The following is a 16,526-nucleotide window of genomic DNA, read 5'->3' as shown; positions in this document are numbered from 1 at the left end:
GGAGAGGCACGTTTGCTCTTAGTAATTAAAAGGAGGAAAGAGAAAAGAAGGATAGGTCAAATGATTTTTTACATCGTTACATGAACAACTTATCTATATTATACTTAACAAATAAATAAACGTCCTATAATTCTTATTGTAGTAGTCAGAACTATAGTTTCGATACTGCTCATGCGTATACAGTAGGCGCGAACTTATACAAGTGTTTACGTGAGAACGAGAAAGACCGAAACGAAAATATATAGCTGTCTCTTTTTTGGCGCATGTCTTTGCTTAACGAGCTCCGAAATTACGGATAGATAGACACGAGCATTTACTTAAAGAACTCTTCAATAGCCTCCTTAAGGGCACTATAAAAGAAAGAAGGTGGCGAAAATATCCGTTTCTCCGCTGAAACGCACTCCCACCACACTTCACGTATGCAGAAAAATTCCTGTGAGAACACTTGTACGGAAGTCAAATTCTTACTTCCTACTTTTCGGTGACATGCGACGCAGCTCTTATCAGCCGCACGTCACATGCCTTCCTAGACCTGCCTATTACTATGCACTTTCTTGGCCGTTCCTCAGCAATCATTAGTGACTGGAACAAAAGGTCAATAGTTAGGTGCATTCTTATTATGCGTCCAACGCTGGCCGCCGAGCTTTACGGAGAACAAAAGAGAGAGAGAGAGAGAGAGAGAGAGAGAGAGAGAGAGAGAGAGAGAGAGAGAGAGAGAGAGAAGCAGTCGAAAGACAAGCGTACTGCTTGCTCTCATCACAAACTTAAACAAACTAATACTATAATAGCGAGATATTATGGCTTACCAAATATATACAAAGTTGTTTTCTCACAATTATGTGGATAATACATTTATAAGTGTTTCTAGAGATAAAATTAACATAGTATTACAGACGTTTAATTCCTATCATCGAATTACTATTCACTTTTAAAGTTAAAAAAATAATAGGATTTAATTTTTAGATTTAAAATTAATTAAAAACAATAAAAAAATAGAAATGATTGATTTCAAAAAGTAATTGAAAGTATTTGCTTTTATACTGTGACTGATAGAATTTTTAATTTTCATTCTGATCATACAGGATAACAAAAAATTAATGTCATTTTTAATTTGGTTGAAAGATTGATTCTTCTATTCGATTTTAAGAAAATCGTAAAATAAAAAATTTAGGGAAAGACAAAGCTAAGTTAATAAAAAGAACTGGTTATGAACAAGTTACAATGTAAACAATGTTCAACGATTTATATTGGCGACTATAAAAGATTACTGGAAATGAGATTGAATGAACATCAAAGAATATTGTGATGAAATTGTTGTTACGATTCATAAGAATACTTTATCCTACTACTATGAATGGAGTAGTACTAAGATCATGGATTACGAAAGTATTTACAAAACATCGAAAATTTCAAAAATGGAGCACAATGATTTATTGAATAGTAGCTTAAGCAAGAAAGAAGATATTCAACTTCCTAATTAATTATACGAGGGTCGTTTAATAAACGCGTGATTTCTCGAAAGATAATGATGTTATGGTAACGTGTTTTACAGTATAAGAGAGTCCCATCTAATATAAGTGCATATACAAAGTTTCAAGTTAGAACGTTGGTTGGGAAGTTTTTTACAATTATTTGAATTTAGTTCTTCATTCTGTAAAAAATTTACGTAAAAAAATGAGTTTCGTGTGTTTATTAAACATTATTTCTTACGGGGAAAATCAATCAAAGAAACTGAAGAAAAGCTCAGGAAATATTATGGAAACTGCTTCATCGCTGGTATGGTTCAAAAGTGGTTTACTAAATTTCGTTGTGATCGCAATAGCACAAGTGATGTTAATTGTTTTGTCCGTCCAAATGAGGTTTTCAAAAGAGGTCCGTAAAACACTCAAGACCTGATCGATAAAGTTCATAATATTGTACTCGCCGACCGTCGATTGAAAGCGCGTGAGATTAGTGAAGCTCTTAACATTTTAGTAGGATGCACATGGAACATTTTACATGAATTTTTGGACATGAGAAAGTTGTCTGCAAGATGGGTGCTGCGATGCTCACACCTGATAATAAGCTAGATCGTGTGGTTGCGTCTGAGCAATGTTTGAGCGTTTTTCAACATAATCCAAAGAAGTTTTTGCGACGCTACATGAGGTGGATTTGCATCGAAAACAGTGAAGACGATACGATCAGACAAAAAAGTCATGTCTATAATTGTTTGGGACTTGTGACGGGGGCAAGCAGTTTACTTGCTATTCGTCTGCTATCTCTCAATTTCTCCTGCTCTTGGCAAGGCGTAGTGACCAACATTGGGCGCATAGTTAAAATGCGTCTAACTACTGAGCCTTTGTTTCAGCCACCAATGATCGCCGGACGAGGCCGAGCAAGCCTGAAGGAGAGCGCCTCGAAGAACAGTGAAGGAGAAAGTGAAAGAAAGAGAGTAAGAGAGAGAGAGCGTAAGCATGAACTATATAAGTTTAGGTAGGCATGCGACCCACGACCAATTAGCGTTCTTTATCGCATGCCACCTAATAAGTAGGTCAAGAGGGGATGAGAGGGAACACGTCGGATACCGCGAGTAGGCCGCAATCGGCAGCATTAAGTAGTCCCGCAGAGACGCCAAGTTATCACGAAGACGACGGCATCTCTCCGTGCCTCAGCCCTACAGCGAGATCTGCATCACCCGGCAAGCCAAAGACACAAAAGTCAAGTTATTTATCTCTCACTCTTTTCGTTATCCTATCTTTCTCTTTAAAGAGTTAGGTTGGAATTTCCCGGTTAGACTAGAGAGTCAACTTGACCTGCTACACGCCAACCTCCTCCCGGACAGCCAGAGCCAAATACGGAGATCGGAAGTAGACTCCATACGGACCCTGAACGACCTGGCCACGGCGGCCCAGAATAGCTTGCATCAGCGAAGGATGGAGTGGACGGTACCAGACCCTCAGGCGACTCTATACCCTGAGTTAGCGTACCACCCCCGCACAAGGGTCGTAAGGGCAAGGTAGCAGCCATGTCCGGGGACAAACCGGAGGTTAATGACAGGTTGGACCGCTTGGAGAAGGTACTCGAGAAGGTGACGCACCAGGTCGTCTACACGCCGACGCCCTCGGGGGCGACACCTAATCCGAGCCTGGAATCGGTCGATGGCGAAAAGAAAGTCCTATCCCCCGACGTAGTGAACCAAATGCTGCTGTCTCTCAGGGAGATATCGGAGGGGATAAAGAATATTCGCGCCGGCAAAAACCCGACTTCCGAGGACCGAGCCAAGAGACCGGAGACTCCTCGCAGACGAGGAAGAGATTTCTCAGGGCCGATCAAATGCGCCGAGTGTGGCCTACTGGGGTACAGCAGGAAGTACTGTCTCCAATGCAATAAGGGAAACGAGGAAAGGAGTGGTTAGTTGGGGTTGACCCCACTCCTTCATCCCGTAACCCAAACCCCGTTAAGGAGATCTCGCGGCCTTCGTCAGTACAGCCCGCACTGTTAGTAGCGAGTGTGTTGAGCGACGAGAGCAAGAACTCCCTTGGTGACGCCAAAGATGAGCGTGGCGGTAGAGTGCACGCGGAGAAGAAGGGTAATGACGTTAGTAAAGCCCGAGACCCTGGACCAGCCGAGGTGGTGGCGTATGAATCGCACACGCCCACGGGGGCACGGGCAAAGGCAGATAAACCGTCAAAGGATATCGACGTTAGTAAAGCCCAAGACCCTGGACCGGCCGAGGTGGTGGCGAATGGATCGCACACGCCCTCGGGGGCACGGGTAGCGGCAGATAAATCGTCGAAACGTAATCCCATGGAAACTCCAATCGTCCGAACCAAGGTGGTTCGGACGACAAGTGACGTCACTCTACCACGCGAGAGCACAGTGGCTAGCGCTATGGTGTATAAGGAGCAAAGCTGTGGAGCCGTCGAAACTGTTTCTTGATATTCCCCGGAACAGGAGACGCGTTGGTGGCTACCGGTGAAAATAGGGGACTTCCAAATACGGGCCCTCTATGATCCGGGAGCTTCCACCACAGCCATGGGTAGTAATGCTCTACAGATAGCGTTTGTGTTAGGCGTCAGATTGGACACCACCCACGCGGGTACAGCAGGACTACCAGACGGTCGTAAGTTAACGATCGTTGGTCACGCCATGCTGCCGTTCACCGTGGGGGAAAAGACGATGCCGACGAGAGTAGCTATCCTCCCTACCCTCGTCGATGAATGTATCTTAGGAGTGAACTTTATTAGGTTGTTTAGAGCAGTACTGGATCCAGATGATGATATATTACTGCTCAAGAAATCACAAACCAAGATGAAACTAGAGGTAGCTAGTTTGGAGGCTGGTCCGAGATTAGCTACTATCGGACTAGCCGAAGCAACAGCCTCTCAACGGGCGATATTGCGGAAGACCATCGGCGAGGCCTTATCGCAGGCCCCCGTGGGACTGGGTCGTGCAACAAGCATCGAATACGAGATTCAGGTCAGTGATACGGTATTATCCAAGACCGAATCTCGACATACTGCCTCTACAGTGCCCGGACTGGGACACCTTCGGTTCGCACGAATATCCTTCAGTCCCTCGTACGCCGACGCCACCTTCCAACGGTTGATAGATAGCGTGATTGGACCCGAGCTCGGCGGTTTCGCCTTCGCTCGTTTGGGCGATATCATTGTAGTATCGTCTGAATTAGGAGATCACCCGCAACGTCTTAAAACCGAGTTGGACAGGTTGCGTAGGGCTAGCCTCTCGACTAATCGAGAGAAGAGTGTCTTCTGCAAGCCTGAGGCCACATGCCTTGGTTTGCTGATTATTCACGATGGGACCCGACGACGAGATGACGACGAGATCTCTACCACCGAGGGAGCTAGGGCGACGAGCGTCCCGCCTAATGCGAGCGATGCGATGATACGCGGAAACGGATGCGCCGACACTACAGGCGACACACTCCGGAATGACAACGCGACAACTTCGAGCCCACCTCGTTACGTCCCTTCCGATTCCTTCGTCAAGATCCCTATAACCACCCCATCAACTAACGCGGGGAAGTGCCCGCGAGGGAGACCTTGTGAGTACGCGCTAACCACACACACTACACAACATCGACAGACTACTCGAGCCCCTCTTCCCATCGTCGGGAAAAGGAAGAGGGGCAGACCACCGAGAACGCTAACTGTGAATGCATGAGACACGGCGAACGAAGGACCTGGGAGACCGACGCCAAGGACCCCACCTTCGACCCCGGCGACGAAGGCCCTGGGCAGCCGAACAGGCGCCCACCTTCGATATCCGAGAAAAATGTCCGGGATACTGACGTATAGAATTTTGCAGGATGCAGATTACGCTCGAACAATTTGAGCAGGTGGCGGCCGCCCTCATCGGGTTAGATTTGGGCCCCGCCCTCGAAGGCGTCATCCACGCTGCTCTACACCTGCTGTAGCAGAAGAAGTGCGAGGAGGAGCAAGCACGGGCGCGAGCTCACGAGAGCTCGACGTCCGTGCTGATTGAAGAGCTCCCGGCGGAGGAAGTTACCGCGCGCGCGTCGACAATATCTGGCATCGCGCGCGGCGATGCCACGCCGCTGCCTGGACCCCCAGCGGGATCTATCCCGCTGAAGGCCCCAACAACATCCATCGGTACCCAGACGGAGGAGGGTACCACCGACGCGACCTGGCGCCCCAGGTTCACCAGCCAGACATCCCCGTCTGGCGAACGAATCTGGGAGGAAATAGTAGAGGGGTTGAGGGAGGTTGAGCAAGGCTGGGCGACCCTTAACGCCCTCCAACGAGCCGTGTACGCCGAGTATGACGCGTACGCGGCAGCGGGACGCCACCCCGATGACAAGGACTACTGGGATAAGGTGGTGTCCCGCCGTCGCCAGTTCGCGTCGGCACTCAAGGAAGTGCAGCGGCGTCACCGCCAGGCCCTCGAGGGCCCGGCGAGTGACATACCCATGGGCCTCTCCCAGCCCCCGATCGTCGGAGCCGGAACAGCGGCTCCGGAGATCTGGTCGGGGGCCGCGCCACTCCAGGGCTCGCAAACGTGCGGGGTAAACCTGGTGGTGAACGTGGACGGCGGCCAGGGGGGTCACGCAACGGGGCCCATCCATATCAATAGGGTAGTAGGGCCCGCGGATGAGGACCCCGCGGTCGAAAGACCGCTGTGGTCCACCCCGAACCGCAGGGACGGGTTGCCACTGACCCCCAGGGAACGAGGCCTCCCACGGGGCACTCTATCCCGCGCTCAGTGGGAGGGGTGCAACGTGTGCCACTACCCCGGGGTGATCCGCACGGACCGTTGCCCCCGTGTACGACGGCACGCCGACCTGGTTCAAGAGAGGCTGGGATGGGAGGCGCGCGGTCGTCCCCCATTAGATGACCGAGGACAGGAGGGATCGCCGAGACCAGCCAGGTGATCTTTCCCGGCCCCCGTAGGCAAGGCCACACCTATATTATTCCGTAGAATAAAAATTGATCTAAACACCACACGGACTATAACCCTTTATTACCCTTTCTCCTCTCCTCCCCGGAAGGGATAGTGCTAATAGGATTATCGTCAAGGACCCCGTAGGTTCAGACTGGAAGGGAGCTGTGACGGTAAACGTCAAATTAGCGTAATAATATAACCTAATTGCTGCCTGCGGGGGCAGCACCTACCGGGGAGACGAAAAACGTAACGAAGGAATTAGGCGCGCGAGCAGACGGAACGCGCGCGATTGAAATTGAACTAGTGAAGCTCTAACCACCATCACGCTTGCCCGCAAGTGAAGCATTGACCACCATTACGCTCGCCCGCTTATCATTTTTGCTATTACCGATCCGTGTGCCGTTAACGCCAAAAGGAACGAGAGAGGAACGCCCAGATCAGTGCCAGCTAATAGTGATTGCTGTTGCCGATGTGCCATACATCTGCAGAAGGGAGAGATCCGAGCCGACGGAGAAACGTCGTCCTGAACGAGATCGAAAGAGTGTGTGTGAGGTTTTACCATCGAGGGCAAAACCGCGTGTACGCGAATTCGCGATCCGCGACACAAACTCGAACAATCTTCTCGCTGTGCGACTCGCTATTGTCCACCTCGTACGTCTGCAATATAAATGTAAGCTGGCCAGCTTAATTTCGCGATCGCGACATAATTGCATATATAATGATTAATTTTCCGACATCTCAAGCGTGCATGTAATAGCTCTTCCAACAAAGAGCAGCGAGCGTTCCGACACTGCATGTTGTCGTCGTGCGAGCGTCAAAGTAAATAAACACGCGGGCCGACCTGATGTAGCATATAATAGATAATAAAAGGTTCTGTTCGAGTCATTAACAAGTGCTCCCGACTCTCTTATTTCATGTTGCTTTCACTCACTTTCTCGTAGATAAATAGATCTATTGGTTGACTGACGCCTGTTTCCCCATGCTCTCCAGATTATGTATTGAGCATAGATAATTACATTCGCCTTTCAATAAAGTTGCCCGAATAAAAGTAATTAAACGGTATCCACCCCGTTACACTATATAAAAATTTACATGATAACTCATGTTTGTTTATTTGTTTTGAATTAAGTAGTAACTCGTAACGTTGTTTTCAGATTTATCTAAAAATCGATTTTTAGAGCTACCAGAAGAGGTAACAGAGTTGAAATTTCTAGAAAAGCTCTATCTATATCATAATGCCATACGGATCATACCAGAAAGCGTGTCTATGCTGCAATCTCTCACATATCTTGATCTCAGGTTAGTTCGCGTACAAATATTTTAATGAACTTATATTTTCTTTTATCAGAGCCCACAAGAAATTAATATTACGATCGTGTTGTGTGAATGAAATTTTTTATTATTCGAAAGAAAGAAATAAACAAAACATATTAATCACTGATTTTAATACAGTGAAATTTAATATGAAGTATATAAATCTAACGCAAAATCTGGATGGTATTTTAACTATTTTCAATATATTTTTCATTAATTCAACATTGAATAAATATTTGACTTTTATACAGAACATTACTTTAGTAAGTGATCATATCGTACTGTTCATTCCTGTTTGATCTAAATTGAAAATATCAGTTTTATCGAAAAACGAAAGATTTAAATAAAACCTGTTGTGAAATAATCTTTTTCAACTCGTATATAGCAGTAACGTTGTATTGTACTTGTTTGGAACAAGCGCGCACCCAGCGCCCTGCCGCTACCAGCGTGCGGCAGGGCCGATCGCTGACGCCTTAGAGAGAGGCCGACAGGGAGCGCTCGACAGTGACCTCTCCCGACAGGAACCTGTTTTCCGAGCTTTTCTTTTGTCCTGAACGCCTCGACGGACTGACGATCAAGTGCTCTCCAGAACGTGTCTCATTTGTTCAGAGTGTAATCCGATTTGAGTTAAGCAGAATAAACCGAATCGAAACACCCCCGCCTTTTCCTTCACCTTCTGCGCAACATTGGTCCTTCGAGCCGGATTCCAGCCAAAAGAGGAAATTCAAGGTGAGTAAACTCAAACTATCCCATTGCAATAGCGGACGCCCATCATGTCCTCAAGCCTCTCTGGTGCGGGCAGAGAGGAAGCCAACTGCGCAGCATTGCGCAAGGCTCAACAGAGAACCGGATCACGGGTCATTCGTTAATGAATACGGGCGTCACGGCGGGCGGCTGCCGTCGACGAACTCTTGGGTTACGCGTCGGCCCAGCGACTCACAAATATGGCGTCTGGGCGAGTGGCGCGCGACGGCGACCACCGACTCGGCACAACAAGCGCCACGGCTGTGAACACTTGAGACGCGTGAGGAACCGCCGGGATACAGAGCGGGCGTCGTAGCGGGCAACGTTCGACGATGATAGCATCAACTCGGCACGGCGGGGGCTGGGCGAGCGGTCGCCCACACGAGGTCTTTGTGCACGCTGGGTCCTGCCTGGGCGCGCGCACACACTGGGGGTAACTGGGGGGTGGACCATCGGATGCGAGGACGACGCAACGGCCGACACCTCTGCCGCGCCTGCCGATGCAGCCGATGAATTCCCCCCCCTTTTTCTCTCTCTTTCAACGACAGCGCGCCTGGGCGGATCCAGCGGCGCGAAGAAGAGCCCACCATATTTCACGTTCAGAACGACGCATTGGCGAGGCGCTGCGGCGCAGCAGCCGACGAAACTACAGGCCCTCGAGCACACGACGGCAGGCGGACCGCCGAGCGCGTGACGAGCCATCGGGCTGGCCGATCCAGGCATCGTGTCGACTGCGCTTGGCGGACCCAACTGCGGGCCGGGTGAGCCGGTATGACTCATCCTGATTCTCACATGACTCCCTCTCTCACAGATGGAGCTCATCCCAGTCCAGCAGGAGCTTGGAAAGGCCATCCGTCGGATCGCCGAAAAGGTAGCTGACACGCCGACAGCCTCTTGGACTCTCGGCGCCATCGAGACTCGGTTAGATCTACTCGAGGGCTACTGGAACAATCTGAACGGCAACCATGGCCGACTGTTGACTTCATCGGAGGCCGCCGCCTTGGAATACTTGGCAGGCAATGACTACGCGGTCGCCGAGGAGCTTTTCATGGAGAGTAAGAGCACTCTCCTGGACCACCACGTCCGCTGGATCGCGTCTGAAGACCGCTCATCTTTGACTGCTACTTCCTTGGAGGCCGCCTCGGATCCGACATTCCCGGCCGTGAAGCTGCCGCGCCTCCCCATACCCACCTTCTCAGGAAAGCCGGAGGACTGGGAGTCGTTCAGGGATCTGTTCCTCGACCTCGTGCACAACAACAGCACGCTGGGGATCGCCATGAAGATGAACTACCTCAAGACGCACGTCGAAGGAGTGGCCAAGGATGCACTGGCGCCCGTCCGCTCGGTCAACGGCGACTACGCGCAGGCCTGGGAGGCATTATGTCGACGCTATGACCAGCCGCGCCTGCAGGTGAAGGACCACCTGGCCGCCTTGGTGAAGCTGACCCCCATCGCCGAGGAATCGCCGGAGAGCCTTCAGACTTTGCTGGACGAGCTAAACAAGCGCCGCACGCAACTCGAGCGGCTCGGTCGGCTAGTCGGAGCCTGGGGTGACTGGTTCGTCTACATGGGGTGCCGCGCCTTAGACTCAGTAACCATACGAGCCTGGGAGGAACACATAGAGCAGCGGACACGTATCAACAGTTAAAGCGACCTTTGAAGAGTTCGTCGAGTTTCTTCAGCGGCGCTACTGCACACTGAGGGCTCTGGGTCAAACCCTCAGCACTTCCTTTCACTCCCCGGCCGATAAACGGAAGTTTTCGAGACCGGCAGACACCCTGACGATACGCGCCCACGCTACTGGAGCGTCTCAAGTGAAGGGAGGATGCCCAGCCTGCAAGGAGACCCACTACATCGGCCATTGTTTCACCTTCCGAGGCCTCGACTCTGAGGAGTGACGGAAACTTGTGGCCGCTCGGGGTCTTTGTTATATTTGCCTCAGCGGGAGCCACACCGCCAGGAACTGCCCCCCCCCAGCGGCACCTGCCGAAGCTGCTCCGGAGCGCATCATACCCTCATCCACGAGGGCGTTCCAGATGAGGGGAAGAAGAGCCTCGCCCATCGACCTCGGGGGAGACACCGACCACGCAGCTCCAGACGGCTTCCACCGGCGCACCATCCCCAAGAGACGACGGTTCCGCATGACTGGCCGTCCTCCCCACCGCCCTCGTCCCTATGAGCAGCGACAGGGAAAGAAGAGAGCTTGCCCGAGCGCTCTTAGATCCATGCTCAGAGGCCACTCTCATAAGCCTCGACCTCGTCCGCAGACTCGGCTGCCAATTCCGCCGAACGAACGCCAGCATTACCGGGGTTACGGGTCCAGCTATTGACTCAGCCAGACATCAGGCGACTGTCTACATCGTCGAGCTTTCCGGCGGCCCTTCGATCAAGACGGGGGCCTTCGTTCTGCGCTCGCTCGGCATCATTACTCCTTCGGCAATGCCCGGCCCAAAACTCTCTCTGCTCAAGCGTAAGCTCCTACTCGCAGACCCGACCTTCCACCGACCAGGCCGGATCGACGTCGTGATAGGGGCAGACATCTACTACCGCATCATCAGAACCGGCACGAGGAGATTCGGACAGCTTGTCGCCCAGAACACGTCATTCGGCTGGACCGTGATGGGCTCCGCTCACTCCAAACAGGCAAGTGTCGTCCGTCAAAGCATCCAGACCCACGCCGTCTCCGCTCGCGCCACGAGCGATCTGAGTCACGAAGAACTGCTCACACTGGTCCAGCGCTTCTGGGCTCTCGAGGAAGTGCCGGTCGCGAGGAGGATCTCCACGGCTGACCAAGAGTGCGAAGCGATCTACGCGCGAAGCGTTCGTCGCGAGACAAGCGGACGATACGTCATTCGGCTGCCGCTGAAGCCCGAACGCGCCGCCTTGCTCGGTGACAGCCTACTCCACGCCCGCTCCGCCCTCTTCTCTATGCAGAGGCGAATGCTCACCGATCCAACGCTGCGCGAGAGTTACCAGGAGTTCATGGAGGAGTACGTTCGACTGGACCACATGAGATTACTCTCGGAGTCGGAACTTCAGGAGAACAGAAGCACCGTCTACTACGTGCCGCACCACGGCATCTGGCAGCGCAGCGACAGCGGCCCTAAGCTCAGGGTCGTCTTCAACGCCTCTCGAGCCACCTCTTCCGGAATCAGCCTCAACGACGCCCTCCATGCCGGCCCAAAACTGCAAGGGCACATCTCCACCATACTAACCCGCTGGAGGAGGCACCGATACGTCTTCTGCGCAGACGTGCAGAAGATGTTCTGTCAAGTACTCATAGACGACCGAGACATCCGCCTTCAGCGCATCGTCTGGAGCCCCACCGCCGGCCTGCCGCTGCAGCACTACGCCCTACGCACGGTCACCTACGGCACCGCTTGCGCACCCTACTTGGCCTTGCGCACGATGAAACAGCTAAGCGACGACGAGGGCGAAAAGTTTCCGCTCGCACGAGAGGTTTTACAGCAAGACCTTTACATGGATGACTTTCTGAGCGGCGGCCATGATCTAGACACCACCGGGAATATCAGAGACCAACTCATCGGCCTCCTAACTGCGGGCGGGTTCCACCTGCGTAAATGGGTAGCCAACGACCCTGCTCTCCTCGAGGAGATCCCCCCCGATGATCGACTCCGGCCTAGCTGGGTACAGCTGTCTGCCGAGGGGCCGGTCCGAGAGCTCGGCGTGGCCTGGGACCCGGTGGAGGACAATTTCAAATTCGGCCCCGGGAACCCCGAGACATCTCCCCGGCTCACCAAAAGGACAGCGCTGGCAGAAATTGCCGAGATCTTTGACCCCGTCGGCTGGCTCACACCGCTTACTCTCGTGACCAAGCTCCTCATCCAGGACATGTGGCGAGCCAAGCTAGATTGGGACAAGGATCTGCCCAAGGTTTGGACCAACAAGTGGCTCACATTCCGGACGAGCATCCACGAAACGACGGGATTTGCCATCAGCCGCTGGATTGGCCATTTCCCCGGCCAGGAGCTCCAGCTCCACGCATTCTCAGATGCAAGTTGCCGAGCCTTAGCCGCCGTGGTCTACTCTCGAGCGGCCGAGGACGGCGGGCGGGGATTCACGACCATCATCGGCGCCAAGTCCAAGCTGGCTTCGATCAAGAGCCTTATGCCGGCTTCCGAAAAGCGCGCCAGAATGACGATCCCACGCCTGGAGCTGAGAGCCGCGCTCATCGCGGCGCAGCTCTTACGGAACGCGTCAGCCGCCCTCTCCGTTCCACTGACGAGCTGCCATCTTTGGAGCGACTCCCAGGTGGCTCTTCACTGGCTTCGCTCGGATAGCCCAGTCGGTCATGACCTCATTGATAACTACGTGGCACACATTTAGGAACTCGCCGAGGGAGTTGCCTTCCATCACGTGCCAACCGATTGCAATCCCACTGACGTCGCCACCCGCGGGACAGACGCCACCCAGCTGGCCCACCACCCTCTCTGGTGGAAAGGTCCCGCCTGGCTCCCTCGTCCGACGAGCGAGTGGCCCAAGGAGGAGGAAACAGTCCCTCTCGCGACCACGTCGCCATGCCTCATCGCAGCTTGTACGAAGATCACTACCGAAACGGACTACATTGAGAGGTTCTCGTCGCTGGGCGCTCTCCTGAGAGGCACGGCCCGGGCCATTCGCATCCTGAGATGCCAAGAAGACCTTCTCGCACCGGTTACCGCCAATGAGCTCCGGCATGCCTTCGTCGTCTGCGCCAAGATATCGCAGCGTAGACATTTCGCCGAAGAGTTAGCTCGTCTCAGTAAAGACGGCTCTCTGCAAGGATGCCACCAACTCAAGTCGCTGGAGCCTTTCATGGATGGCGACGGGGCAGTTCGAGTTTTCTCCAAGTGCGGGGTTGACTACGCCGGGCCTCTCTCCATGTGCCGCAACAAAGGGAGAGGCGCTGCCACGTTGAAAGGTTACGTTGCGCTATTTGTGTGCCTCTGCACAAAGGCAGTGCACCTGGAGCTCGTCAGCGACCTCACCACAGTCAGTTTTCTAGGAGCCTTCACTCGGTTTATTGGGAGGCGTGGGAGACCAGCTAAAGTTTGGAGCGACAATGGCACCAACTTTCGAGGAGCTGCATTGGAGCTGAGACGTCTGCTCCGAGAGGCCGAAATCGACTGGGGTGTCGTCGAGGGCGAACTCGCCAAGGACGGAACTTTGTGGAAATTCATTCCGCCCTCGGGACCGCACTTCGGGGGCCTGTGGGAGGCCGGCGTCAAGTCAATGAAGAGACACTTGATGCGGGTGGCCTCTCCTCGCCGCCTCACTTACAAGGAGCTCACCACTCTTCTAGTTTCCATCGAAGCTACTCTGAACAGCCGCCCGCTCATTCCGCCTGCTGGTGACCTCGATGACATCGAGGCCCTCACTCCTAGTCACTTCCTCATCGGGACTTCAGCCACCTCTTATCCTCAGACTAGCTGTGCCGGCCAGCCCCTAGATAAAGCTAGTCATTGGGTGCTCGTCCAGGCCATGAGGAGCCACTTTTGGGCCCGCTGGAGTCGGGAGTACCTGAATACACTCCTCCAGAGGTCAAAGTTAAAATCTCCTTAGCCTAATCTCGAAGTCGGAGATTTTGTCATCCTCCTCGACCTCACTCTGCTTCGACCGGACGGCCGATGGCCTCTTGGCCGCGTGACGGCCACCATGCCTGGATCAGATGGCCTCGTGAGAGCGGTCACCGTTAAAACTGCCACTGGCGAGTATACTCGACCCATCGTCAAGGTCGCTCGGCTACCTATCCAAGATACTTCCAGCTCGTCGACAGCAGCAGCCCCATCAAATGAAGTCGTTCCCGGAACGAGGCGGGCGGGATGTTTGGAACAAGCGCGCACCCAGCACCCTGCCGCTACCGGCGTACGGCAGGGCCGATCGCTGACGCCTTAGAGAGAGGCCGACAGGGAGCGCTCGACAGTGACCTTTCCCGACAGGAGCCTGTTTTCCGAGCTTTTCTTTTGTCCTGAACGCCTCGACGGACTGACGATCAAGTGCTCTTCAAAACGTATCATATTTGTTCAGAGTGTAATCCGATTTGAGTTAAGCAGAATAAACCGAATCGAAACACCCCCGCCTTTTCCTTCACCTTCTGCGCAACAGTACTCTTTTACAGTACATTATTTATAATATTGATGACCTTTCAAAATTATTTAGTTTTATAATTTATATATAATTTGAAATAATGATCTAATTAAGCTATATGTCATAAAAAAATCTAGCCGAAGTTAGTTTCAAGAGAGCAACTTCAGAAGAAATCGCTTTCAAATTAGTCTTAGAGGATGTAATAAACATCACACAGTTATTAACAAATGGAAAAACTTAGCGGACTAATTTATACGTTTTACGTGTTTTCAAAAGCAGTAAAAAAGTCAACTTTAGAAGTAAATACATTGCACTGATTTCGTAAGTGCCTTTAGCACCACATACGAGGGTCGTTTGAAAAGTCTGCAAAAATAAAAACTGCTTGATTTTTTTTAATAAGTCTTTTTATTTTTCAACATAGTCTCCTTTTAGGCTTATACACTTCATCCAACGCTGCTCTAGTTTGTTAATCCCTTCCAAATAATAGGATTTGTCCAAGTCTGTAAAATAGGCATTCCTTTCTGCAATCACCTCCTCGTTTGAAAAAAATCTTTTCCCCGCCAGCCATTTTTTCATATTAGGGAACAAATAATAGTCCGACGGAGCTAACTCTGGAGAATAGGGGGGATGTGAAACGAGTTGGAACCCTATCTCCATCAGTTTTGCGGCCACAACTGCTGAGGCGTGAGCTGGCGCATTGTCGTGGTGGAAGAGGACTTCTTTGTGGGCCAATCGTGGACGTTTCTCTAGTAACTCGATTTTCAAACGATCCAATAACGATGAATAATATTTGCCTGTAATGGTTTTACCCTTTTCCAGATAGTCGATGAAGATTATTCCTTGCGAATCCCAAAAGACAGTCGCCATAACCTTCCCGGCCGAAGGAATTGTCTTCGCCTTTTTCGGAGCAGATTCCCCCTTGGTAACCCATTGTTTAGACTGTTCTTTGATCTCAGGAGTGTAGTGATGTATCCATGTTTTATCTACAGTGATGAAATGACGCTTAAAGTCTTGCGGATTTTGCTGGAACAGCTGCAAACCATTTTTGCAACACTTCACACGATCTCGTTTTTGGTCAATTGTGAGCAATCGCAGCACCCATCTAGCGGATAGCTTTTTCATGTCCAAATGTTGGTGCAAAATATTATGTACCCGTTCGCTCGAGATGCCTACAGTACTAGCAATCTCACGCACCTTCACTCTTCTGTCAGCCATCACCATATCATGGATTTTATCAATGATTTCTGAAGTGGTAACCTCAACAGGGCGTCCAGGACGTTCAGCGTCTTTTGTGCTCATATGGTCACTCCGAAAATTTTGAAACCACTTATAAACCATTCTAATCGAAGGTGCACAATCACCAGAATGTTTGTCATGCTTCTGTTTAATCTCCTGAGGTGTTTTGCCTTTGAAAAAGTAATGTTTAATCAATACACGAAATTCTTTTTCGTCCATTTTTTTACAACCACTCGATTTCTTTGATTGAAACGAATGTAAAACGCAAAGTAATTGGCCGATCTGGCTGAAACTTGGTGTGTGCTCTTCCAAGATATGCCACTAACTAAAAATAACCTTGATACGCACTAGTAGCGCCATCTCTCTGACTTTGCACGGACTTTTCAAACGACCCTCGTATACTAAAGACCTTTACATTATTGAGTGACTTCATTCTATTAATGCAGACATTATGATAATTTTACACATTTATAATTTGTGAAAATATAGCAATTATAGCGAATAAGATGTATCGCTTCTTTAGATAGCACTCTTATGATAGGCACTTTCGTTCTCAGCAATCGAAGGAGACAAGAGAGGATGAGTTAACTGAATAATTACATATAACCGTTTAAATTTAGAACCCTCAATTTTACTTTAATTCACAACAAAGTAAACGGAAACAAACATATACATATTAAAACTAACATAAAAATAAACAAATATAACGACTTACAGACAGCAATACCCGTGACTGAATGAAT

The 16,526-nt window shown here is 50.9% G+C and overlaps 1 protein-coding gene across 3 annotated transcripts in view; it reads left to right on the top strand.

The window, feature by feature from the left end:
- LOC131662997 (leucine-rich repeat and calponin homology domain-containing protein) overlaps positions 1-16,526 on the top strand; it is an 858,362-nt gene that overhangs the window by 123,184 nt on the left and 718,652 nt on the right. For all 3 annotated transcript variants that reach the window (XM_058933049.1, XM_058933050.1, XM_058933048.1), the window contains exon 2: positions 7,557-7,701. In XM_058933049.1, the coding sequence (XP_058789032.1) occupies positions 7,557-7,701 (145 nt within the window). The remainder of the gene's footprint in view (positions 1-7,556; positions 7,702-16,526) is intronic.

Source organism: Phymastichus coffea, unplaced genomic scaffold, assembly GCF_024137745.1.
Source record: "Phymastichus coffea isolate CEN01 unplaced genomic scaffold, Cenicafe_Pcof_1.1 PCOF00029, whole genome shotgun sequence".
In the NCBI taxonomy this organism is placed as follows: domain Eukaryota; kingdom Metazoa; phylum Arthropoda; class Insecta; order Hymenoptera; family Eulophidae; genus Phymastichus; species Phymastichus coffea.
This window is presented reverse-complemented; position numbering and strand designations above follow the sequence as displayed.